This window comes from Magnolia sinica, chromosome 16 (assembly GCF_029962835.1).
Source record: "Magnolia sinica isolate HGM2019 chromosome 16, MsV1, whole genome shotgun sequence".
Taxonomy (NCBI): Eukaryota; Viridiplantae; Streptophyta; class Magnoliopsida; order Magnoliales; family Magnoliaceae; genus Magnolia; species Magnolia sinica.
This window is the reverse complement of record NC_080588.1, coordinates 21,601,054-21,629,051: the sequence shown is the minus strand read 5'-3', so window position 1 is coordinate 21,629,051 and position 27,998 is coordinate 21,601,054. Positions and strand designations below refer to the sequence as shown.

Sequence of the window (27,998 nt, the reverse complement as noted above, 5' to 3'; positions counted from 1 at the left end):
CCTCAATCTCTTCAACGGGTTGACAGTTACTACTCGCTCCCCGGCTCCCCCCTATCCTTCGCCTTCGAGTGATACTACCTTCACCAGGTGTCGATCCGTATGCGGTATCTTCAACTTGTGCCCATGTCAGGTCCTCTCTAGCAAATACTGGGTCCTCCGTCTCTACGAGCCACTCGTTATCTGCATCCAACTCATCTAAGCAGATAGGGTCAAAGAAATCGGGCTTTTCTTTCCTAGTTTGGAATTGTTCTCGCGATTTTTGATTGTATTGAATGAAAACCAAGTCGTTGAGCTTTTTTTGCTCAAGGCGATTCCTTTTCTTGGCATGAATCTGCAAGAAAGAAAGTGCATTTGGCATTAGCTATTTAGGTAATTAATTTAGCTTAGGCCTTACACTAAGAAAATGAAGTTTACAATTACTAAACAGTCTAAATTTACCACTTCGAACGTGCTCCAATTACGCTCGCAACCACTGGCAGAACACGTGAGTCCAAGAATCCTCATAGCCAACTTCTTTAGAGCTGGATCCTTCCTGTTCGGGTTCACTCCATAGGTAGCCTACCAGTCAGCTAAGAAAAACAGTTTAAGTAGGTTAGAGACACTTTGTAGAAAAACTATTTGTAAGACACTAAGACTGACATTCATAGTAGTACTTACTGGGTAATTTCATTGTCCGATGCTTTATTACGATATCCCTTGAGAATATCCCCTCACTTTTTGTGTAGAAGTCAAATAAAATTGAGATCTTGTCCTGTTTTCCTTTATCTGGAATTATTCTTTCCAAGACATCAATAAATCCAGCCATATGTATAGTTAGTGTTTTTGCTGGATCAATGAAAGCGAATAAACAGGCTGGGTTAAGGATATAAGCAGTTAAATACAATAGAGATGACAGTTAGTGCCCCATCTTTTATCTATAATAATCTAAAATTGGCTTGTAATTACGGTCTCTATAGTTAAAATGGTCCATGATCTTATTTTTCGCCCTCTCCATCGCATCATATATGTAGCCCATTGCAGGCTTCTCATCTCCGTCCACCAATCGCAACATAGTGACCAAGGGCTCGGATGCTTTTAGCACCTTTACCACTTTGTCCAAAAACTTTGAGAAATGATTGTTTGTTGAACCTGTTTCCCTTCAGTCTTCTTTGACCAAGGCCCACTTGTAAAATCGGCCGACACTACAAAGCTTCTAAGTTCTGATTTTTTTGCATGTAATTTTTGTAGTGTTAAAAAGACTGTAGCAAAACGGGTGACTGCTGAACGTAGCAAGTTACCCCCAATGTGTTTTCTCATTCGACTGAGGAGAAGGGCGTGTTTGTACATAAAGACCGTGATTCTTCTAGCCCTTGTAATCACATTTATAAATAATCTACATATATCTTCTAAGATAAGATCAATACAATGGGCCGCACAGGGGGTCCAAAATAAGCGTCGCCTCTTCTCCATAAGAAGACGACCGACCATTACATACGAGACTGTGTTGTCTGTAATTACTTGTGTAACATATTCTTCACCTATTTCTTCAACTATATTATCTAGTAAGCTAAACAAATATTCTCCTGTGTGTGAATGGCCCGATGCATCCATGGACTTCAAGAACATTGTCCCAGCTGGACAATTTACCAAAAAGTTAATGAGAGACCGACCGGATCTATCGGTCCATCCATCGGCCATTAGTGAACACCCATATGTTTTCCACGATTCCTTATATTCAGTTATGAAGGATCGTGTATATTCAACTTCAGTTTTCAGGCATGTCTCCCTCATTTAATGATATGAAGGAGGTTTAAGCCCAGGTCCAAATTGACCTATAGCCTTAACCATTACTTTGAAGCTTCTCGATTTAACGGTGTTGAAAGCAATGCCGGTTTGGTAAAACCACTTGGCAATATATTGAATAGTGGTTTTCCTATCTTTTTGTTTATACTGGTTCTCTAAAGTTGTTTGAGCCGGTCCTTTGCCTCTACCCCTTTGGTCAATCACATCCTCATGGTGTGGTCTACACCATCTATCCATGGGCCCATGCCCTCGGGCTCTTTTCGAGATCGTTGGTTGTACTTGTGGTCTAGATCGACCTGTCGAAGTAGGGGGAGTGGGACTAGCTTCATCTATATTAACTACGTTTATGTTTTCATATGCATATTGTTCCAAATATTCCTCCTGACGTAGGGCACCATCGCATCTCTTTCTTGATTGCTTTTTCATATACTCCATGATCTCCATTCGGATTTCTGGAGTAGTTTTGTCGCATGCTTTTGCATTTGACCCCGGTAAATGTGCAAGGTGTTGCTTGTGCCTTGCAATGCCACCGGAACTCACATACCCACATAACTCACATACTATGTGAGTCTTTTCCGTAATACTACGGTAGTGCCCATACTTCCAACCTGGGTTATTCGATTTAGGTTTCAAAGAGGAAGATTGGGAAGAAGACATTATATTGGTGGTGTGTGTATTGATTGCTAGTAGCCTAGTACTAAAAAGTAACGAGATAGTAAACTAAAAAGTAAAAACTAAAGTAAAGTAAGAGATTAAGAGTAAAGAGACTAAAGAGATGGGACTTGGGAGAGAGAGAGAGAGAGAGAGAGAGAGAGAGAGAGAGAGAGAGAGTTGAGTTACACTTGTAGATTTGTAGAAAAGAGGGGGGAGAGAGATTTACACAGACAAAATTACAATTACAAATTTAAAAAGAGGTTCCAGATTCTTCAATCTTCACTTTTTGTCTAAGTTGTCTTGTCTTCACCTTTGCCTTGAGTCCTTGACCCTTGACTTGAGTCTTGATCTTGATTTTAGAATTATGTAGAATGTAGACTTGTAAAGTTGTGTTGTTGTAAGTTGTAACACCACGTCACTAACACAACACTAACTTGTAACTTGTAACTTGTAACAAAGTAATAAACAAACTAAAAAAAAAAATGTTAGAAAACTTAGAACTTGGATATTATGAAACTTTAAGAGAGAATGAGATAGAAAGAGAGATAGATAATAGATTAGAAACTAAAAAGAGAGAGTGGTGGGTGTGTTGTGTGAATATTTATAACTTGGAAAAATTAGAAACTAGAAAGAGAGTTCAATTCAATGGATGGAGAGCTTGATTGTCTTGTAATGTCTCTTGAATCTTGATTCTTGAATCCTTGTGGATGTATGTACTTGTCCCTTGATTGAAATTTCAATTTCAATCTCGATTCTTGAAAGAAATGTGGATGGAGGAGTGGAGCTTGAGGCTTGGAATTGTGTAAGAGAGTGTAAGGGTGTGCCAAATCGGTTACGTATCGGCCGTATTAGCCGATACGTAACGGTAATGGTGGGAACCGTTACCCGTTTCGGGGCCGTATCGGCCGTTACGATTTTTTGTGCCCGAATCGGCCGATACGGGCCCGTTACGGGCGTAACGGCCGTTACTGGCCCGTAACGGCTAGCCGTACCGGTCAGAAAACGGTAACATTTTTTTTTGCATTTTAAGGTCCGTTTTTGCTGTTTTTTTAAAACTTCTTGCTTCCAAACTGTTTTTCACTCTTTCTACTACTAATTTCGACCAACCTTGGCTGGATATTTGAGGAAAAAACACATTATATTGCGGATTTTGTTGAATCAAAGCTTGGTGGGCCATTTTTCAGAAATTTGTCAAAAATAGGTATTTATATTTTTTTAATATGTTTTGCTGTTTTAATCATCTCATATGATGTGTTAATCATAGTAGAACATGTTAATATGCATTTTACAGATTTAGGGTGCCATTTAATATTTTTTAATATTTTTTTCTATTTACGCATGAATTTTGACCCTTTTTTTTTTAAATTCGAAAAATCAATTTTTAATGGTTGTTTTGTTGTTTTAATCATGCCATATGATGTGTTAATCATATTAGAACATGTTAATGTGCATTTTACAGATTTGGGGTGCCATTTTATATTTTTTAAATATTTTTTTCTATTTACGCATGAATTTTGCCCCTTTTTTTTAAAATTCAAAAAATCAATTTTTAATGATTGTTTTGCTGTTTTAATCATGCCATATGATGTGTTAGTCATAGTAGAACATGTTAATGTGCATTTTACAGATTTGGGGTACCATTTTATATTTTTTAAATATTTTTTTCTATTTACGCATGAATTTTGCCCCTTTTTTTTAAAATTCAAAAAATCAATTTTTAATGATTGTTTTGCTGTTTTAATCATGTCATATGATGTGTTAATCATAGTAGAACATGTTAATGTACATTTTATAGATTTGGGGTGCCATTTTATATTTTAAAAATATTTTTTTCTATTTACGCATGAATTTTGACCTTTTTTTTTTAAATTCGAAAAATCAATTTTTAATGGTTGTATTGCTGTTTTAATAATGCCATATGATGTGTTAATCATAGTAGAATATGTTAATGTGCATTTTACAGATTTTGGGTGCGATTTTATATATATTTTATATTTTTTTCTATTTACGCATGAATTTTGGCCATTTTTTTAAATTCGAAAAATCAATTTTTAATGGTTGTTTTGCTGTTTTAATCATGCCATATGATGCGTTAATCATAGTAGAACATGTTAATGTGCATTTTACAGATTTGGGGTGCCATTTTATAATTTTTTAATATTTTTTTCTATTTACGCATTAATTATGGCTTTTTTTTTTTAATTCGAAAAATAATTTTTTAACGATTGTTTTACTGTTTTAATCATGCCATATGATGTGTTAATCATAGTAGAACATGTTAATGTGTATTTTACAGATTTGGGGTGTCATTTTATAATTTTTTTTCTATTTTCGAATTAGTGACTTTATGTTTTTATTTGCTTATATTGGACAAGTTTTGCCTTGGAGCTTCTTAGGGTTTAGTTAGAATATAAAATTATCTTTATTAACATAGGTCATACACTCATACTCATATCTAATTATCTAGTATCTACCTAAACCTAAAGAAATGTCTGGGTCTGGCCAACAACAAGTAAGTGATGATATTGGATGGCAACATTGTGAGAGGGTTGGTGGTACTAGGCACCAAATGAAGTGCAAGCATTGTGATAGACTAGTGACTGGTGGAATTACCCGTCTCAAACAACATTTGGCACATCGAAAGGGTCAAGTTGCGCCATGTAGTAGAGTACCGAATGAGATAATGCTTTTAATGCAAGCTAGTCTGGATGACTCGAAGGGTAAACGTGCTGCTGTACAAAAGAAGAAAGATATTTTGGATGCAGCTCGACAGGAAGTGTTTGGTCCTGAATATATGGGCATTCGTGATCAAGATATTATTGATTCTGACGAAGATTCAGATCGAGAATTTACTATAGCTAGGAGAGAGAGCTTGCGTCTAGCTCGTGAAGAGGAAGAACGTCGCCGCATGTTTGGCATGCATGGGTCAGTGCGTGATACAGGGGGGGGCAGTGGGAGTGGGAGTGGGAGTGCAACTGGAAGTGCAACTGCTTCTGTAGGTGGGGGTGGGGGTAGGTCAGATGGATTACAACGTATATTCGGGAGCTGACGTGAGGCATCTTCACGTGATGCCCCTATACGTTTGGATGAAGAAGTAAATGAGCCTAGGAGACCCTCTATTGATCCAATCCTATTTAGGAAAGAATCAACTAGACAAAAGAAGATAAAACAAATGTGGAGTAGAACTTCCGTTGAGAAATTAGGTAGAGCAGCAGCAAAGTTATTTATACATGCCAACATACCTCCCAACGCAGCCAATTCTCCATATTGGCAGGTGGTAATTGATGCAACAGCAGAAGCAGGTGAAGGAATAAAAGCTCTCACGGCTAAGGAGATTAGGGGGAAATGGACAGATGCAGAGTTTGCTGATGTGAAAGCATACGTGGCTACCTTTAAACCTGTATAGCAAGCCAGAGGATGCACAATCATGTGTGATGGTTGGACTGGCCCAACCAGACGCAACATGATCAACTTCATGGTATACTGCCACTTAGGAACTATATACCACAAGTCAATTGATGCCTCAGAGGCAACAAAAAATTCTACTTATATTAATGGACTAATGGATAAAGTTGTGGACGAGATTGGAGAGGAGAATATAGTGCAGATTGTGACAGATAATGAAGCAACATATAAGCTTGCAGGACATATGTTGATGGATAAGAGAAAACATCTTTTTTGGTCACCATGTGCTGCCCATTGTATTGATCTTATATTGGAAGATATTGGGAAGAAGAAGAATGTTAAGGAAATGGTCGAAAGGGCAAGGGAAGTGACGACGTTTATTTACAACCATAATCAAGTAGTTGCAATAATGAGAAAGTTCACGAAAGGACGAGAGTTGTTGAGGCCTGGGGCGACTAGATTCGCAACAAACTTTATAGCATTAGAGAGTTTATTGCAGCATAGGGAAGAGTTGAGTGAGATGTTCGCTTCCCGAGAATGGCTCAACACAAAACATGGGAAGAAGACATCAGGGACACCGGTCGAAGTTGCGAACACCATACTGGACAACAAATATTGGAAGAAGGTTAAGGCGATCCTAAAGGTGATGGAGCCACTAATGAGGGTACTCCATCTTGTTGAATCCGATGAAGCACCTACCATGGGCTTCCTATATGATGCCATGGATAAGGCAAAGTTTGCAATTCAACGTGATTGTAGAAGTTGGGAGACTTATTGGAAGATGATCGACAAGAGATGTTCAAAACAACTCCATCACGATCTTCATGCAGCAGGTTATTACCTAAATCCTAGGTATAGATATGCCCAATCATTTGTTGCGGATGATGAAGTTCGTGTTGGGCTAAAAAATGTGATAAAGAGATTAGAGCCTGACTTAGATCTGCAAATAAAGGCATTGAATGAATTAGATACAGTTGGAGATCGCCTTGGTAGCTTTGGAGATGCTCTTGCACAGCATGCAGTATCTAGATTGCAACCGGCCGAATGGTGGATTAATTTCGGAGAGAGTACGAAGGCTCTCCAAAAAATTGCAGTAAAAGTTTTGAGCCAGACAACATCTTCCTCTAGTTGCGAAAGGAATTGGAGTTGTTTTGCGCTTATTCATTCAAAGAATAGGAATAGATTGCAGACTAGAACATTAAATAGACTTGTCTTCATGCACTACAATATAAAACTAAGAATGTGACGACATCATAGGAGCATTACAACTGCTGATGACGGACACTACTGTCCAATAAACTTGGACAATATTTATGATGAGGATGACCCACTTCTACCTTGGTTGGAAATAAGGGAAAAGCAAATTGAAGAGGATAGTGAAGAATTGGAAATTGATGACCCAGAAATACGCAGAGCGCAACAAGAGAGTCGTGCAGATGTGTTGGACCCAGTAAGAGGGGCAGCGTTTATGCCACGTACGGATACGGCTCAAGATCAACAAAAGAGCACGAGCAGTGGTAGCGTGATCGTGTCGGATGATGACGATGACCCCCCTGCCCCTGGTGCTGGCACTTCTGGAGCGCCCTATACAGCCGTCTACAGATCATGATATCGATGAACATCGACAAGGTGGTACACGAGGTCGGACTTATGAGTGTACCGAGTCACGATACAGCCAGCAGGAGGTGGGTACATCTAGTGGTGCACCGGGTCCGGGAGGTCTGGAACATCAGCAGGCTCATGGTCTTGGTTAATATGATGGATATTCTTATGGTCAATTGAATTATGATGGTTATACTGAGCCTGTTCCATCACATTCATGTTGGAGTAGCCCTCTCGATCAATATCCATATGATTATAGATATCGAGATCCAAATCCAAGTTATTCATCACAGCAGACGCACTCTCAATCTCAAGATTCTCAACAGCCTGAGTATGGGCACCAGTATGGCTATTCGACGGGCACTGGTGGATATCCTTACTCCGAGTTAGAGTTGTTGCCTAGTCAGGATCAGTTATCCTCTAGTTTCATTGATCTAGTATTTCCTTCTGGCACTAGATATTATGGATATGCAACACCTATACCTATTGGACAGCCTCAGCCTGATGGTGACGATGACGATGATGTGGAGGTCGAGCAACCACAAAAAAGCAGATTTTCATTTTGGTGGTGACTTGTGATTGTGAGTATATATTTGTATTAAGGTAAGTATTTGCAACAGACAGCTCACAACTGTATTATTGCAAGAAGCCATGCACACACTTGACACTGCCGAACTTGTATTTAAAATAGCTCCCCTGACAACCAATCAAGTAATCCTTAATCAAGTTGCAGGGGAGTATATCAGACACTACTAATTATTTTTTTTTTATAATATTCTTGACTTGAGGATGACAGGTCATAGACAGGAATCACACTATCACAGTCACGTGCACACTGCACAGGTGTGTTCGAGAAATTCCTCAAAAATAATTGCAAACACCTAATGTAAGATATTTTCATTTTACATTCATTCTAATATATCTATGATTGATAGTAGGTAGTTAGAAAATTAAATATATGAATTTTGTAGTCAAATTCAGGTTATCTGGTTCATAAATTCATCAGACAGTCCGATACAACTTCTCACCAAAGAGTGGACCGTTACACCACCATAAACATGTTCCAATTTATAAATGAATGCATATTTGGAATGCTTAGAATATTCTGGATTTAATCCATATTTTTTCATATTTTTTTGGCAAATTTTTTTTTTTTGCGCCGTTACGGGCCATTACGCCCCTGTATCCGTATCGGTTTTGGAGGACACTGTTACGCCAACTGATACCGATACGGGACACAAGAGAGCAAAATATAGATAGAGAGAGAGAGAGTTTGAGCTTTGAGTGCATGTAGGAGTGCTTAGAATCCATTTTTATAGAAAAAAATCAGGATTTATTATTATTATTATTTTATTTTATTTTATTTTTTTAAATTTCCAACAGTTAGAAAACGGTCAGATTTCTGACCGTTAGCAACTATGCGATCGCATACATCGCATATGTGATCGCATATTATGGCACATGTGGCATATGCGATCGCATATGTGTAGTGATCACATATGCCACTGTCGCATATGCGATCAGTGCACATGTGCGCATATGCGAATGTGCGATCGCACATGACAACACTGGCAATGATTCTTCCTAATATATGTTTCATGTGCATGGCTAATGAGGAGCCGATCAACCAACTCTTTATCGATTGTCCCTTCACCGAAAAGGTGTGGAGTCACTTCCTCTTAATGTTCTAGATGGTCTGGGTGATGCCGATGATGGCGGAAAGTCTTCTTTGGGCTTGGCATGGAGGAGACGTAGGGAAATCCGAAAAAACAAACAGTTTGGAGATTGCTTATTATGGCGGTGTTTTGGGTAATTTGGGGATCGAGAAATGGATTTTTTTATAGAAATGTTCAGGTGGGAGCTGAGGAGGTTATTAGAAAAATCTCTATTTATTTATAGTGTTGGGCTTGATTGTTGTTTGAAGCTGTATTCTTTGCTCATTCTTTATGAGCCATTTTAATAAAATCATTATTATCTCTAAAAAAAGAAGTGTCCCTAATGTCTTTTGCCCATGCTTTTGAGCCACTCCTCAGAAGAAAACATCTTGCTCAACTCTTCCCTATGCTTGTATAAACTTTCTAGGGCAATAAAATTTGTAGTAAATTGAATCGCTGTAGGACTCGGTCACTTTCTCCCTTTTTGTGAACTTCATTACGTCGATTACTTGGTTATGATTATAAATGAATGTGGTGACTTCATGGTTCTGAATGTCGGTATTGGTCGGCGCATTGGCTTGGTGGAAAAATAATATGATATGGCGTCGTGTATCGCTATCAGGGCCATATTGGCATGTATCGGTCATGAATTTTTTAAAGCAAAAAAGAAAAAAGAAAAAAAAAGGAAAAACTGAGATAATCTATCAATTTTTAAAAATGTTTTGACCATGTATTCCATAGTGTATCGGACCATTCTTTAATGAGAATGATATATGCCGATTTGACTTGTTGAAAGTTAACTCAATGGGCCCTAATTGAATGCAAATCAGGCATGATTTGGTGAACTAGGTCCCATTACATTGAAATACAACAAAAAGAAGATGAAAATATAAAAAAAGTTATGGTTTACCCTTCTTTCCGATTTTTTTCCACAATTGTCCACTTCGCTTCGATTTGTTGAATCCCATTTAAATCATTTGTTTTCATCCCAAAATAGGTCAAGATCTAGCCTTAAATGAGTTTTTAAGCTTCTTCCGTGGTTTAAATGAAAAAAGGAAGAGGAGACATGAGTGGAAAAAAATAAAACCCCGTATACGGCCGATACAAGCCGATACGGGTCGATACAGGTCAATTTTTTTGTATTAGGCCGATACAACCCCGTATCGCGTATCATCTTATGTCGATACGGATACGATATGGCCGTATCGGCCAATACGATATTGATATTCATATCCATGGGTGACTTGCCTCACCTTTTCAACCAATTTTGCATAAATTTTATTGTTTCCAATATCTTCCAGTATGAGGTTGATGCAATGCGACACATGGTGACCAAAATGAACGTTTCCTCCATAATTTTTTTTTTCTAAACCCCCCCAATTTCTTCTACCATATAAGATTGAAAATATAAATTGCATTTTTCGTTTCCTTGGATGCATAAATAGCATTTAGAACAGTATTTCCAAATGATAATACAACATAAAGTTTATAATGTTTTGTTTGGTTGGGCTTGTCCCACCATCGCACATGATGCTGCATCCTCTACTTTGCCGTATCTGTGTTAAAGTATCACGTACGCCCTTACATTTGTGTATTTCGTATTTATCCATTTCTTCATAATCTCCCAAATTGTAGTGCATGAACTCCTTTGCTTGCCTTTGCTCTTGCATCTATTACCACTTACCAAATATGAAGAGTTTGCAACATTTGGAGCTTTGTTGCCATGTATGAATCACTTGGCTATTGTCCTACCAAGCTTCTCAACCACAGTTTTTCCCAACATTTATTTTAGCCTCTTTTGCTTTGTTGTCTATTTTTTTTAAATAAATTGGGATCACATGAAGGTTTCTATAGCTCCACATCTACATCTAAGTCAGCACGAGCTCTACCTCCTTTAGCAACTGAAGGAGCATATGAAGGTTGTCGTCGGATGAAGGCACGCCCACCAAAAATACCACAAGTACCACCTCCACCCTTCCTCCAGTCCCAGTTACAGTTCCAGCCCTAGTCCCATTGCTCTCTTACTTTATGAACTAGCCCCCTTCCTCCAAACATTTGCCAGCATTCTTTATGAATGGCGCGGCTATCTCCTTGACGTTGTCACCTTTGTATCATTATCCTCAATAGACTCAACATTATCGTCACCACTCCCACCCAAATATTCAGGCCTAAAAATTTCTGCTTAGGTTACATTGAGAGCATCCTTCTTCATCTTCTGTACAATAGTTTTTTTTTTTTTTCCTTGTAATATCTTTCAAATTATGCTACATCATCTCCCTTATCTCTTTTAGTATGCTTGGGCATTGCGTGACTTACCCAATAATTCCTCCAATTATTAATTTACCATGATAACTGCATTTTATAGCATATGACTATTCCCACCTATTGTCTTAGTGTTGCCATCCAATATTTTTATTTTCTTATTAGGCCGCCATTGTTTCTACTCACAAGTCACAAGTTACAACTCCAACTAATTAAGTATTAGATTACCAATAAACTCTCCATGTATCCAACCAACCTGTTGGCTGTGGCCGTCAAGTGACTCAAGTCGTTAACCCGAAGTCCAAATTACTCCTAAAGCCCTGAGCTCCTGTTAAAAGACAAACGTATAATGTTAAAACATCTTAAATAAATAAAAATCCTAAATTGAAATTTGAATGCTGATGAATAGTGTTGGGCCGATTTAGGACCACTCGAATGCCCTCAAAACAGGCTTGAAATTCATGCAAATATGGAACTCATCCCACTAATACCTATTCCTAACCATTTGACACCATTTCGCACAATAAATTTGGGGAAGAAATTAAAAGTTGAATTTGGATGAATAGTTGTGGGGCAATTTAGGACTAGTTGATGCCCTAAAATGATCTGAAATTCATGCAATTGATGGAGCTGATCCACTAACCATTCCGCTAGAAGTTTGAGGGAAAAATAATTTTTTTTAAAGTCGGATGAATAGTGTTGGGCCAGTTTCGTACCACTCAAATGCCCCTAAAATGGCTCAAATTCATGCAATTTGTCAAAATCTTTCCACTAATGCACATCCCTAACTATTTGACACCATTTCCCTTGAGAGATTTGTGGAAAAAATTAAAATTAAAATTGGATAAATATTGTTGAGCCAATTTGGGAGCACTCAAAAGCACCCAAAATGGGCTGAAATTCATGCAATCTACGAGATCCATCCCACTAATGCATATCCCTAACCATTTGACATCATTTTCCTCGAGAAATTTGAGGAAAAAAATTTTGACACTATAAATTAAAAAAAAACCTAAAATTACAAGAAAAACCCAAAAACAGAAAACGAGATGGAAAAAACTGATTTAATGCATCATGCATAGATCTAAACTCAATACATGTATCTGAATAATCTACACTTGAAATATTTTACAAAAAAAATATATTTTTTGAAAATGACTGGGAATTATATGAAACGTAAAAGTACAAAAAACATTGAAGAACCATATGAACATGGCTAATTTGAACACAAATCTAACAAGATTTAATTGATAGCAATATAATGTTGAATCAATAAATTTGTGGTAGGAAAAAAGTAGTTTTACATATTTTTCCTTTCTTGCCTAAAATTGGCCATGGATCTTCGATTCTTCGAAAATCGCTTAAATCTTGTGTTTTTATCTTTGCATGAATCTCGTAATTAATGAGCTAAAAATAGTCCCAAGAATTAAAAAAAATATAAAAAAGTGAAGGAGAAATGGGAAAAATTCCTAAAGAGCCCCTAAAAGGGGGCTTATATATGCGTAATGGCCTTGGGCTATTATGCTGGACTGTAACAGGCCATTATGGGACTTTTACAGTCTTATTTTTTTGGAACCGGCCATTATGACCCCATAACATGTAGTGGCCTGAACCATTACTGTTAACTGTTTTTGAATACCTTGGCTCTTTCTATTTGCCTATTTCATTGTATCTGGTGGAATTTTTTGCCCAATTTGCATGAAAGATGTATAATATTCAGCACCATTTAAATTCAGATCTATTTTAGTATTATAGTTCTTCAAGATCTATGATAAGTGGGGCCTTACCCCAGTGGTTATGTGATGCAGGACATGAAATTTAAATATGATATGCAAGATTTCAGACTTAGATCATACTAATTCAGAACAATCACATAACAATTCCACATCCCACACAAAAGCTCAAACATTCAAGTAAAAGGGAATCTACACGGGTCCAGGCCTACACAGGTTATGACTGGATCAATAAAATTATGGACCAAACGATGCTCAAAGGGAAATAGAATTCAGCCACACATGCACAACAATCAGTCCCTAATCCAAGGGATTCCCCAATTTCAATTCAAGGAACCCTAGGGTGAGAAAAGGGGCAAATAAGTTAGGGATAATGCAATCTAGGGTTAAGGTTATGAAAAACTAGTGTGAAAGGGGAAAATAGGAAGAAAACTTGAACTAAACGACAACTCCTGCGTGCGGACTGCGGCTCGGACCTGTCACAGTGTGCAGGAGGCTAGCCACACGTGCGCTGGGGGCTCGAATCCCAAAACAGCCTTCTAGGCTCTGGTCGGCCAGGGGGGGGACTACAAACCCTCCAATTCTTGTTGCGATTCGACCTGCAGTCGGGGCGCAGTGTTCTGTCGAAGTTTCGACCCTCCTGCAGGGCCAGATTCTGAAAACTAGCTGTAGGGAGATGAACGGCTGCAAAACAGACGGATTTGATGCGAGGATGATCGTAGAATGGGAGAAATATGGATGATATGAGATGGGGGTGGATTGGGATAGATGTGGGTTCGCACCACGGCAGTTAGTTCTTCGAAAAGGGAGGGCTTTCGCACCCACTTGAATTTTTTCCACAACTCAAAAACTCAGAGAGCAGAAGAAACACGCATGAATTTTTTATTCAACTTCAATGAATCAAAAGAACTACAAGGGGTGCCTATTTATAGGAAAACCCTATACCCCAAAACTTGCGCCATGTGCGCAACCTATACTTGGCAATGAAGTAAATCCAAATAAAAACCAACTAAAGAAATCTAAAACATTCATGATATTCTAAATAACATAAATAATCAAAACCTAAAATATGAACTTAATCCGACTAGCGGGCCCCGATCATGAGATCCCATGATGGGCTTTACTTGATTATCGGGCCCACTCCAATGAACCAAAACCCCGCTTTCTAACTAGGTGGCCCTCCTTGGATGTCGTCATCGATACGGATCGATGGTGGGGCCCTCCTCCTCGTGTACATATGTAGAGGGGCGGCGTGTGTGTGCATGTGCGTGTGATGTCCCCCATCATTATGGCTTCATGTGTATAAAACTTCACATTCGTCCATAAAAGAAGTATGTTCACATGTGTCTACCCTTGCCACTTGTGGATTAGTGCTTCGAAAGGAATCTTCATACTATTTTTGAATTAGTTGTGAGATAACTTCTCTTGTTCTTATGTCTTTCCTTATGATTTTTTATTTTATTTTATTTTATTTTATTTTATTTTAAATTTTAAATTGGAAACACTAATTTTATTATGTTTATTTTCTTAGTCTGCTCACCTAGGTCTAATTGCATTAGATATTTTATGTTTTCCTTTCAACAACATTCTTGCGTTTATTGAGGGTTCATGATTTTCTTTATTTTTCCTCGTTATCATTCTGATTCTCACAAGTTCATCATTGTTTAATCCGACTTCTTTTATGCAGTTTGAGAGTTTTTTCTGTTGCTGGCATCATAGGGATTTGCATTCTTCTTCCAGTAAATTACTTGGGGAACGAACTAAATGATATTGACTTCTCCGAACTTCCAAACAAGTCTGTGGACCTATTTAGCATTTCAAATGTGAAGGATGGCTCAAAATGGTGACTTCTTGCTTTCACTCTTTTTTTTTTTTTGGGGGGGCGGGAATTTTAATTCTTAATCTTATATGTTTTAAGTTGCAGTCACCATTATTAGGATTATACTTGTCGAAGCTGAGACCAGATGTAAAGTTTTGATAAAAACATTCTACAATATTTACTCTCTCTCTCTCTCTCTCTCTCATTTTTATTCTTAATCTTATACATCATAAAGATGTAGTCCCCAAGAAGATTCCCAAAATGACCGCTTCTGGTATCTTGGGTCGATAATCGTAAGAGTGGACTTTCTCAAAAAAAGTTGTCAATTCTCAAAAGGAAAAAGAAAAAAAAATCGTGAGAGTGGAGAGATTGAGAAGGATGTTGCTGTAGAAATCAAGCTGGGTGGAAGCTATGGAAATGCGCCTCTGGAGTTTTATGTGATCGTCGTGTAACACTTAAAACTAAAAGGGAAATTTTATAGGATAGCTATAAGACCAGCCATGCTTTATGGAATAGAATGTTGGGCGGTTAAGGAACAACATGTTCATAGGATGGGTGTGGCTGAAATGAGGTTGTTGAGATGAATGAGCGGCAATGTGAGGATGGATAGAATTAGAAATGAATGTAGTTGAGGGAACTTAGAAGTAGCACCAATAGGTAATAAGATGAGGGAAAGTAGACTTAGATGGTTTGGTCATGTGCAACAAAAACCATGAACTTGTGCCAGTTAGGAGAAGTAAGTTGGTACAAGTTGAGGGCTCTAAAAGTAAAAGGGCAAGAGGAAGGCCCAAAAAGATGTTGGTGGGAGGTAGACCTATGGTCTAACTGAAGTTATGGCCCATGATAGAGTGGAATGGCAAATAGGATTCATGTAGCCCATAGATCCAAAAAATGGTATCATATCGGCTGATACGGGTGTATCGTGTCCATGTAGGCTTCAACCACCAGATTTCTAGGAACCTTATTTGGAATCTAATCTCAAGTTTGTTGTTTGGCAGGACAATTTTTTCTTGAGAAAAATTAATTCTAGGCCATTACTAGCATGTTCTAGGTTAGCACACGTGGCACATGTGAGATGCTTGAATATGAATAGTGGCACATATGACATATGTGGCACATGTGGGTGCTTGCAGCTGAATTGTTGCACACTTGGTACATGTGAGCTGCTTAGAAGTTGTAAGGTGTTACGTATGGCACAAGACATATTGGCACATTTGAGACACCGTACTTCAAGCTAGATGGTTGCTTAGAAGTTGCAAGGAGGGAGACGTGAAAGCATTGTTCGAGGCGAGAGTAGATCAAATCGATGACAAAGTTTCGAAGGGGGAGACGACATAGGAGCCTAAACCTTGACACTTAGCCGTGGGTCTCCTCTTGGAAGATCGAGGGGGGTGAGCTGTGTCGCCTCCAGATAGGACATTTGGCTTCAAATCTAGATCCGTTTGTCCAAGGTAGGTCGTCAAGTTGAGGTCAAGGGAAGGAGAGGGAGCTTGCCGGATTGAGATGTGAGGAGGTGAGGGTGGAGGTTCAAGGTTCCAGGGTGACAGATCGAGGGGTTTCGAGGTGCTACAGGATTAGGGGGTGAGCAGTAGAATGTTTGGGAGGGGGAGGGGAAGATTGATGGTGAGAGATGGAAGGTTCGGGAGGGGGAGGTCACAAAGGAGCTGAGGAAAGGGGGAGAGGGGAGAGGGAGTGAGGATTAGGGTTACAAGGGAAGCGGGAAGGGTAATGAGAGGTATCAGAAGCATCCAAAGGGGGAGGAGCATGATAGGGATTTTGGCGAAGGGTGGATTCTAGTTGGGAAGAAAGGATAGTCCATCAGAGAGGTAAGACCTGTGCAACGACTGAGCCTCTGTCGGAGTTCCTTTGTTTGTGGAGAACCTCTCAGAGGACTAGTTGTCTCTCAACTTCTCTTGAGTGTTCGAAAGTGCTGGTGAGGTGAAGGAGGTCATCATCCCAGGGTGTAGAACTCCTCAGACATTTGTGGCTTTGCTTTTGTTCGGATGAGTTCGATGGAGGGAGTTTCTTAGGTGGTGACCTCCATTCATGGCAAAGTCTTTGGAGGGAAGAAGATTTCAGTTAAAAAGGCCAGATACATGTTGAAAACAATTAACGAAGCTGTCATCAAGAAGGACAACCAGAAGGGTGGAGAAGAAAGGATCAAATTAAAGGAAGCCACAACTAGTGCTGGTAAGGAAGCCATGGCCGTCTTTGGTAAGGTAGGGGTGGTGAGGCAACAGGGGGAGGCTTTCAGACCAGATCGTTTAGGGATGTCGTCATAGGCAAAGCCTCTCATTAGATAGTGTCGGAGCGATCAGAGTTAGGTCGCAAAGAGGCTTTTGCATAATAGAAGTAGCTGGAAGAAGAGAAATGGGTGTGGAAAGAGGTGTCAAGGTCATGTCCGAAAGTGAAGGTGTATCCCCGAGTTATCGAGAATGCTTGGCTTGTCTTGCAAGTTTCCATCATTGCGAGAACTTGGCCTGGAGCTTCGCTGGAAGTGATTTGGAAGCAGTTGGAAGCTTGTTGCAATGTGGATGCAAAGGATACTCTGATTGAAGCCATTGGGGGAGATGAGGTCTGGATTTCTTTCACAATTGATATCAACTTCGATAGGTTGGTCATGACAACTATTCTCTTCAATGACGGACCTATGCTTTTAGTTTGAAAATGGTTGGAAAGTTCGTTTTTTGGCAAGGAGGAAGTTTGGTACCTGTTCTAGAGAGTTCCTTTGAAAATGTGGTTTGTGGATATCTTCATTGTGCTTGGATCTTGTTTGGTAGAAGTGGTAGCAATCGATTTGACAATTGAGAATGGGGAGGAGCTCAATGCAGTGAGGATTTGTGTAAAAAGAAGAGCTAAGCTGGAGTTAACCTCAGTTCCGATGGTCATTGGTGACCAATGTCTGTCAATTTGGGTAGAAGGAGATGTTAAATGGGGAGAGCCGAGGAGATGGGATGAAGTTTAGTAGTAGAGGGGGATTAGAGGCCAATCTGGGTGAAGGTGAAGGAGCACCACCATGATGGTCCAGTGCAACACCTATTGGAAGGCGTCGACGTGCGAGAACCGAATTGGTTGTTAGATCGAGGGCAGCGAGAGGAGGCTTCTCTAGGAGATACATGGCAAGGTTGCATGTGATATTACACAGATGGTAGATGTCTCGTTTGAAGGACGAGTGTCAATCTTCAGTGCGACGCGTGACGGGGAGGTCGACGGATGTGTAGCGGCGTTGATAGAATCACCATCTGGGGTTACCCTTTTATTGACTTTTTAACGTGTGCATGGATGTTAGTAGTTGTGCAGTGGCAGTAGTTGAGGTGGCGTTTGGGTGTTAGAGGCATTAGGTTCGACATCTGAACGTCAATCTCCAAGATAGGTGGATAGGAGGATATCTTGATTAGTTGGCTCTCTTTGGAGGATGTAGGAGTCTTGGCGATATGTGGCATCCTGATCTTGTGGTTGTTGCCATGTCTCGAGGAAGTGTGACTAGCAAACGGGCTCATGACATGATGATTTAATGTAAGCATCCCTCGTTTGACGTGAGATGTATAGATGGGGCTGGAGGCAGCGGGGGAATGGACATGTGTCCCAGGTGGGTCCCTAGAGGCTAAGGTCACACATGCCCCCTCTTCTACTTGTTTTAAAGCTTATTTTTCTCCTATATGTGTGAATTTAGTCATATGAGACTTACGCTCCCCCCTTATAGACAAAAGGGAGATTTCTCTCGACTTTCAATTGCTTCCATCCCTTCTAGGGGACTTTGAAAGCAAATTTCCTAAAAGCCCGTGGTCACCCCACTTGGTTATCAGCTTCTCTTCAGGCTCTATTGAAGGAAACGAAGACTTCTTAATATTAAGGAGCTCTCCTCTCTAGCAGCAATGTTGATGGATGAAAATCCTTCTGAAGACTTGGTGTTGTTGTCACTCCCTTTGGTCGAAGTGTCAGAGTATGGGGGCTGGAGAGACGCTAGCTTGGACCTCAACAACCAGGAAGGTGAACAGATGTTGCATATTACCCCCATTCAAGCAACCTATGGGCCTATAGAGTTGCTGTTGCTGTCCCTCGTTGACGACCTAGGGCAGATGGAGGATCACTTAGTCAAGGAAGAAGGTAAGGAATATTTTGAGTCTAAAGGTCTGAAATGGGTGAAGGAGGTGCTTGGTGAGGGTCACCTATGGTGATTCAAGTGAGGATGTCATTGCCTTTCTCTAATTTGTCAAAAAGGCAATAAAAAAGGTACCTTACTCTTAAGAAAACCCAAAAATCTCTAAAGGGTAGAGAGCTAATGGGCGTTTCCCAATGAAGGTTCTAAGTTGGAATGTCGGGGGACGTGTAGAAAAGCCAAGGCATAGGTGATAACAATATTTTCAATATTGACGATATTGGCCGCTATATCCCATGATATATCTGGTAACCGTATCCCACTCGTGCGATACGAAATGCACAGTTAGTGCCGATTATCCCACCTATTCGATCTAGTGAGTAGTTTTAATTTTTGATCCTTTTTTTTTTTTTTTTGGCTGTAAATCATGTTAAATTATTACAAATCCACTATTCTTCATGTTTTGTATGAAAAATCATGGATTTGGAGCTTCAATTTTGAGATTTGGGGGAGATGGGCCAAGTTACAAAATATTGGGAAAAATTGAAATTTCCCAATTTGTCGCAAATCAGTTACAAATTGTGTCCAAACACAAAATCAAATATGAATGTGACCTAATCTGGTGATTCCTGGCAATTTGGCAAAATTTCAAAAATTTTTTAATTAAAAATGTTAAAAAATAACCTTTTTTTTTTCAAAATTCTACTTTGATCAGTGGTCAATTAGCCTCAATTTTAGAGTATTTAGGAGTGTTTGATGCAATCATCATCACATGCACTCTAATTTTGGGATTTGGGGGAAGATGGGTCAATTTGCTCAAATCGGAGAGGATGAGTACCAACGTTATGTTGGAGAGCATCTTTATTGGTATCATTCTACAACCTAGGCTTAGTATTGTTGGTTTGTGGAGCAACAATACTATGCGCAACCCCGTTGAGATGGAGATGATGATTTTGAGTTATTGCACAACTCTATGTGGGTTCAAGCTACAAGCACACACATTATTCACATGTATATTTCTAGTTGTCGACTTCTTCCTTTGCTTTGGAATGTATTGCTTGTGTTTCCATACATGCCTTCTTACATTTGATAAATTACATGAATAAACTTTATACTTGTATCAATTCAGTCAGACAACATATAGATTAGGACCCGATACAAAGGAATTATGTGCAATTGTTTTTGAGTTGTTTTGATTTTTAAGTGTGTATTGATGTCTTTTTTAACAATCGTTGAAGTTTCATTGATAAATTCGACCAATTTTCTAATGTTTCCCCATATTTCTCAATAACAGCGACACAATCGATATATCCCATGCGATAACCGATATGTATTTGTATACCAAGGGTGTGATATATTATGCGATAACCAATGTTTTAAGTATCGGCGATGTCGGCCGATATATCCTATGATATAGCTTATTTCCCACTTGTGCAATACGAAACACACACGTAGTGGGATATATCCCACATGTTTGATCTGGTGAGAATTTTTGATTTTCAATCCTTATATATATATATATAAATCATGTTAAATCAATGTCAAATTGTTACAAATTCATGATTTTTCATGTTTTGTGTGAAAAATCATGGATTGGGAGCGCTTTAAAATTTGAGATTTGGAGGAGATGGGCTAAGTTGCGAAAAATTGAAAAAAAAAAAAAACAAAATTTCTCAATTTCTCGCAAATTGGTTGCAATCTATCTATCCAAACATAAAATCAAACATGAATGTAACATGATCTAGTGATTCTTCTTTTTCCTTTGAATGTATTACTTGTTTTTCCACACGTCTTATTACATTTATAAATTATATGAACATACTTTTAATATACTTGCATCAATTCAGTTAGACGACGCATAGAGTAGGACCCCATACAAAGAAAACCTATTATATGCACTTGGCTTTTTTTTTTTTTTTTTTTTTGTAGTAATGTTTTGAATTTGTAAGTGTGTATTGATGCCTTTTTTAACAATCACTAAAGTTTCATTGAAAAGTTTGACCAATTTCCCCATGTTTCCAACAACAATGATACATTACGCGATACAACCGATATATCCCATGTGATAACCGATACGTATTTGTATCCCAAAGGTGCGATACGTAACGTGATACCGATATTTCGAACACTAGCGATAACGATACGAAAAACATTGGGTGATAGCACTGAAAGAGTCAAAGCTCCAATCTGCGAACAGTTAGGTTCTGGATTCAATTTGGGGAATCAAGGACAAATACCGGGTTGCTTCATATGCTTTAGGTATTGTGGGGAGTCTCATAGTGGCTTGGAACTCTGAGATTTGGACAAGAGAAGATTGTGTGGATCATTCTCTGTCTCGGTTGTTTTGAAGGAGGTGGCTGCTCTCTATTGTGTGTGGCCCTTGTCCGGTGGAGCTTAGGTTGGTTAAGTGGGAAGAGTTGACATCTGTTCGAGTTTGCCGTGGTGTTTAGGTGGCAATTTCAAATTTTCAATATGATTAGGTTTAACCACAAGAAATCTAATGGTGGTTACTTGTCTTGTAGCATAAAGGAATTCTTGGAGTCGGTTGCTTGCAATGAACGAGTGGACCTACCAATGGGGGGAGCTAAGTTCACATGGACTAATGGTCATGATAATGGGATACTCTTACGTCCGGATAGGTCCTTCGTGTTCTCAGATTGGATGAAAATCTTCTCGTTAGTTCATCTTCGGGGTTTGCCTAGACCTGTTTTTGACCATTGCCCCGTTTTACTGGACCTAGATGAGGAGAATTTGGGCCTTAAGCCCTTTAGGTTTGAGCTGCTTTGGCTAGAAGTGGATGGTTTTGTGAATCTTATGAAGAAATGGTGGGAATCTTTCCAAGTGCAAAGGCTATGTTGGTTTCATTTTTGTGTCGGAAGTTAAAGTTGTTAAAAGGCAAGTTAGTAAATGGGAGTTTCTTAGGAAAAGGGAGGCCGAAACCGATTATATCCTTGAGGAAATTCAAGCCCTGGAAATCAAGGAAGGGGGGGATCTTTATCTAAGGCCTTGCGGCTGAAAAGTCTAATTGAGTCAAATTATTGTTGGATTACTTTAATATTCTTGAAGTAAGAAATCAAATGGAGGCAATGGTAGAGGGTTATGTGGCTTAAGGAAGGGGACAAAAGGCACAAAATGTTTCCACAACATTGCCAATGTAAGGGCTAGAAACAATAGGATTGTTAGCATGGTTGAAAATGGCAAAAGAATTGAAGGGAAGGAGCAGCTTAGCGAAGCTATTGTAGGTTCTTCAAGAATGTCCTATCAGTCGCCCCTCGTTGGACAACTTGCCCCTTAATCAAATTTACTTTGCGAACTCAGAGATGCTTAAGAAATCGATCAGTGAAGAGAAAATGAAAGCAATAGTGGACGCTTTGGGCCGAGATAAAGCGCCAAGGTTGGACGACTTTCCTATAGCCCGTTTTAGACTTTTTGGAATGTTGTGAAAAGGGTTGTCCTCAATTTTATTTGGGAGTTCTTCGAGAGGGGCGACTGTCATAGGAGTCGAGGGCGTTATTTATTGCCCTCATTTTGAAAAAAAGGAAGGAGTACAACGTTTGAAGGACTTTAGGCCCATAAGCCTAGTTGGAAGCCCTTACAAAATTTTGGCTGAGGTTCTAACCACTAGATTCTGGGCTTCTCTAATGTCATATTTGAAAATCGAGGTGCCTTTGTGGCGAATAGACAAATCTTGGTCATTGCTCTCATGGCCCATGAGTGTGTCTGTCGATTCAAGACAAGGAAAGGTGTGGTTTGCAAATAATATATAGAAAAGGCTTATGGTCACGTTGATTGGAAATTTATGGATTTCATGCTGTTTAAGAAAAGGTTTGGGTGGAAATGGCGAGAGTGGATGCAAGAATGTGTTTGGTCGGTGTCCTTCTCCAAGCTAGTCAATGCATCTCCTAAGGGTTTTTTAAGGCCTCTTGGGATTTTAGGTAGGGCGATCTTCCATCCTTGTTCTTATTTTTGGTGGTAGTGGAGGCCCTCAGCAAGATGCTAGATAAAGGGCAAGAGGTGGGCCTCATTGAGGGTTTCAAGGTGACAAACGATGGTGCTTAGATCTCTCAACTTCAATTTGCAGATCTTTTCTATTATGTGATGTAGAGGTAGGAGCAATGGCTAATTTGCAAAAGATAGCATGCTGCTTCGAAGCGATCTCAGGCCTGTAGGTTAATTCTTCTATGTTCTAGCTAATGTTGTCAAATCACATTTGCAATCCTAAGTGGCTTAGGGGGGGCTGATTGCTTATGCGATCGCACAACTTCTTTGACCTCTTTTTTTTTTCTTTTTCTTTTTCTTCTTCTTCTTCTAGAGGATAAGAAAAATACAAAAAAAAAAAAGAAAAAAAAAAGAAAAGAAAAGAAAAAGAAATGAAAAAATAGAAAAATAACAAAAAAATATGAAAAGAATGTAAAATACACAAGTTTTTGGAAGTGTATCTTCGTTGATATTTTCATATTTTCTAATATTCATTACATGTTTACATTAAATCTAACAAGTAACTAAGTTAACTACTTTGAAAAAAACGTGAAAAAAGATACGTAGGAATTTTATTGATGACATGATATAAAATTACATTGTACAAGGTTATAAAGTACAAAATGCAAACTACAAACTCAAAAATGAAAACTAAAAATTCAAAATAAGTTAAAACTTATGCACATTGATCCCTAATCCACTATGGCACATCTCCACCATCCGCCGCCACCACCACCACCACCACCACCTCTTTCCTCGACATATACTTTTCTTCTGTTTATTCGTCATTAGTTTTCATGAATTCTTCATGTACAACCAATGGTTGATCTCGATCTTCTTCTTCTATCTCCCGAATCTCATCTTCTTCTTGGCCTTGACTAGTACTAGATTCGCTCGTCTTCTCTGTCTTGACTTGAAGAACTTTCTTCAGGCATTGATCCAAATGCTGCATCCTATACTTGGGGGCCCTTGTTAGATCCTCGCCTTCGAACATTGTGTCCTCTATCTCTATAAGCCACTCATTGTTTGCCTCCATATTATCTAGGAAGATGGGATAATAGAAATTAGGCTTTTCCCTCTTAGCTTGGAATTGTTCCCATAACTTTTGGTTGTATTGGATGAGGACTGGGTCATTTAGTTTCTTTCATTCAAGACGAATCCTTTTTTTTTTTTTGTTAAGAATCTATATAACATTTGAATTAAAAGTGAAATAGATATATACTTCTAAATCTAACTTCTAAGTCCAACATTTGAAAAGTGATCCAAAATCTTACTTACCGACTCGAATAGTCTCCAGTTGCGCTCGCAACCGCTTGTAGAGCATGTTAGGTCGAGAATTTTCATGGCCAATTTCTTCAATGCTAGATCCTTCTTGTTTGAGTCCACTATGTACATTAACCACCAATCAACTGTTTAAATAATAGTTGAGCGTAAGTTAAGAGTTGTATTACACTATTACTTTTTGTTAAAAAATATTCTACATTATAGTGAGTGAGTAAATTTCTATGACTATGGTGTTGATTAACTAGCACTTCAAGAAAATCCCCGCGCTCTTCAAGTAGAACAACAGTCCGGATAGCATATCCTATTCATCTCTGTTTGGAACCATTCTTTCCAAAACATCAAGAAATCCTACCATATGCTTTTGTCTCACTCCAATTGGTGGAAGTGAAGAATACGACAGAATTAAGGATGTAGGCAGCCGAATACAAAGGAGATGACATTTCAGTGCCCCATCTTTTATCTATTGCATCTAACACAGGCCTATAATCACGTTCTTTATAATTAAAATGTTCCATAATTTTAGGTTTAGCCCTCTCCATCACATCGTATATGTATCTCATTGCTGGCTTCTCATCACCGTTCTCCAATCCTAAGACGTGTACTAAGTGTTCTGAAGATTTCAATTCCTTTAGGATGTATCCAAAATGATTCAGAGAGGATAGTTTGTTCGACTAACCTCCCTTTGGCCTTGTTAGACCAGGGGCTGTTATTCCAATTGGTCGACACTATAAAAGCTTATAGGTTCAGATTTTTTGCATACATATTTTGTATCGTTAAAAATACTGCTGCAAATCAAGTGAAGGCTAGACAACAAATTACAATCGATGCGTTTTGTCATGTGGAGTAGAAGGGGATGTTTATACATAAAAACGGTGATTCATCAAACCTTAGCAAAAACTTTAATATGCAATCTACCTATATCTTTTAAGATTAAATCTACACAATGAGCTGCACATGGACTCTAAAATAGATGGCGTTGCCTCGCCATAGGGAGGCGATCGACGTCAAGTTGTCTACATAGGAGGCTGCATTGTTTGTGATAAATTGGACAACATATTCTTCTTTTATTTTCTCAACCACACTATTTAACAATTCAAATATGTAGTTTGCCATATGGGGAGCCAATGAATCCACGGAAGAACATAGTCCTAGTTAGACAATTAATGAGAAAGTTAACGAGTGTCTGACTGGATCTTATCGGTCCATCCACTAACCATTAATGTATATCATATATTTTCCAATCCTCCTTATATTCGGCAATAAAGCCTCTAGTTAATTAACCTCAGTTTTAAGGAATGTGTCCCCCACTTCATGACACAATGGGGGCTTAAGTCCACCATCGACCTCCTCTTTACTTGCCACAAAGGAGGAATAGGGAATGTGGGGAAGATGACATGGAAATCAACTCTCATGGCTGTGATTTGGGCAATTTGGGGGGGAGAGGAACAATTGTTGCTTTCACAATGGAAGTCTTCCTGTGGATGTAATTATTAGGAAAGTGAGGTTAGATATTGTTAGTTGTGTGTGGTGTAAAAGATTTGGACATTTGTTTCTTGTCAGCCTTGCTTGGGTTGTAATTCCTGCCTTAGCGCTTTGCTTGGGTGGTCATTTCATTTTAATAAAGCCCCGTTATCTTTTTCAATTAAAGAAGAGAACAATATTGAAACATGGATTCCATTTTTAATGGTCTTGTTGAATAATAAGTGGAAATCTCATATTTGTGAACAATGTTGTCAGAACGCATATGCGGTCGGATATTTAATTTTTTTTCGAAAAATTTTAAAAAATCAAAAAAATAGGGGAAAAATAAGAAAAAAAATGAATAAAATATAAGAAAGTAGGGGGAACTTTCCTAAGTTAATAAATAAATAATTTTATATGCCCTTGCAATACATTTAAGTAAAATAAAACCAATTAAACAATGAATTAAATATTAAGTCATCAACATTCTACAATATAGTTAACAAATATCAACATTGAACAGTATAGTCAACAATCAACATCAACACACTTAGTAAGTAAACAAAATGAAGAAACTATTTATTTATTATTGATCTAATCATATACTATATATATTGATCTATTTGCCATTGTGGCATTTGATCACCACCACCATCGTCATCATTACTATCATCATCCGAGTCATCTCTTTCTTCCACATACACTTCTTCTTTTTCTGTTTCTTCATCATCTGTATGTACTAATATTTCATCAACATCCAATGGTGGATCTTAAGCTTGACCATTATCATCTCCTCTCTCTATCTCCTCAATCTCTTCAACGGGTCGACTGCTACTACTCGCCCTCCGGCTTCCCCCCATCATTCGCCATCGAGTGGTACCTTCTCCAAGTGCCGATTCGTATATGACATCTTCAACTTGCGCCCATGTCAGGTTCTCTATAGCAAATACCGGGTCTTCCGTCTCTACGAACTACTCGTTATCTGCATTCAACTCATTTAAGCAGATATGGTCAAAGAAACCAGGCTTCTCTTTCATAGTTTGGAATTGTTCTCACAATTTTTTATTGTATTAGACGAAAACCAAGTATTGAGCTTTTTTTGCTCAAGGCGATTCCTTTTCTTGGTATGAATCTGCATGAAAGAAAGCGCATTTGGTATTAGTTATTTAGCTAATTAATTTAGCTTGCGCCTTACACTAAAAAATTGAAGTTTACAATTACTAAACTTGCTGCCTTGAACGTGTTCCAGTTGCGCTCACAACCACTGGCAAAACATGTGAGTCTAAGAATCCTCATAGCCAGCTTCTTTGGAGCTAGATCATTCCTATTCGGGTCCACTCCATAGGCAGCCCACCAATCAGTTGAGAAAAACAGTTTAAGTAGGTTAGAGTCACTTTGTAGATTACATTGTAAAAAAACTATTTGTAAGACTGACATTCATAGTACTTACTGGGTAATTTCATTGTCCGATGCCTGATGACGATATTCCTTGAGAATATGCCCTCACTTTGTATAAAAGTCCAGTAAAGTTGAGATCTTATCCTGTTCTTTTCTATCTAGAATCGTTCTTTTCAACACATCAATAAATCCAACCATATGCATAGTAAGTGCTTTTGCTGGATCAACAGAAGTGAATAAACAGGCTGGGTTAAGGATGTAAGCAGCCAAATACAATAGAGATGACATTTGGCTGTCCTATCTTCTATCTATAATATCTATAATTGGCTTGTAATCATGGTCTCTATAGTTAAAACGGTCCATGATATTATTTCTCACCTTCTCCATCGCATCATATATGTAACCCATTGCAGGCTTCTCATCCCCATCCACTAATCGCAACATAGTGACTAAGGGCTCAGATGCTTTTAGCGCCTTTACCACTTATGTCCAAGAACTTTTTGAAAGGATTGTTTGTTGAACCTATTTCCCTTCAGCCTTCTTTGATCAAAGCTCACTTGTAAAATCGGCCGACACTTCAAAGCTTTTAAGTTCTGATTTTTTTTTTTTTTGCATGTAATCTTTGTAGTATTAAAAAGGCTGTAACGAAACGGGTGACTCGTGATTGCTAGACGTAACAAGTTACCCCCAATGTGTTTTCTCATTCGACTGGAAGAAGGGTGTGTTTGTACATAAAGACTGTGATTCTTCTAGCTCTTGCAATCACATTTATAAATAACCTACCTATATCTTCTAACATAAGATCAACACAATAGGCCGCACAGGGGGTCCAAAATAAATGATGCCTCTTCTCCATAAGAAGACGA

The 27,998-nt window shown here is 38.7% G+C and overlaps 1 protein-coding gene and 2 long non-coding RNA genes across 11 annotated transcripts in view; 1 reads left to right on the top strand and 2 right to left on the bottom strand.

The window, feature by feature from the left end:
* LOC131229909 (uncharacterized) lies at positions 1-27,524 on the bottom strand. Its single transcript, XR_009163649.1, has 3 exons — positions 27,185-27,524; positions 439-569; positions 1-331 (listed from the first exon to the last, which is right to left on the bottom strand). It is a non-coding gene; the product is annotated as an uncharacterized LOC131229909 (long non-coding RNA).
* Positions 1-27,998, top strand: part of LOC131229906 (CSC1-like protein HYP1) — a 123,870-nt gene that overhangs the window by 5,215 nt on the left and 90,657 nt on the right. For 8 of the 9 annotated variants that reach the window (XR_009163647.1, XM_058225992.1, XM_058225991.1 and 5 more), the window contains one exon: positions 14,781-14,936. The exons of the other annotated variant lie outside the window; for it this stretch is intronic. Coding sequence is in view for 7 of the 8 variants with exons in the window: in XM_058225992.1 (XP_058081975.1) it covers positions 14,781-14,936 (156 nt within the window). In the remaining variant the exon portion in view is untranslated. The remainder of the gene's footprint in view (positions 1-14,780; positions 14,937-27,998) is intronic. 9 annotated transcript variants of the gene reach the window in all.
* Positions 4,424-8,243, bottom strand: LOC131229908 (uncharacterized). The gene is made up of 2 exons (XR_009163648.1): positions 8,066-8,243; positions 4,424-5,148 (listed from the first exon to the last, which is right to left on the bottom strand). It is a non-coding gene; the product is annotated as an uncharacterized LOC131229908 (long non-coding RNA).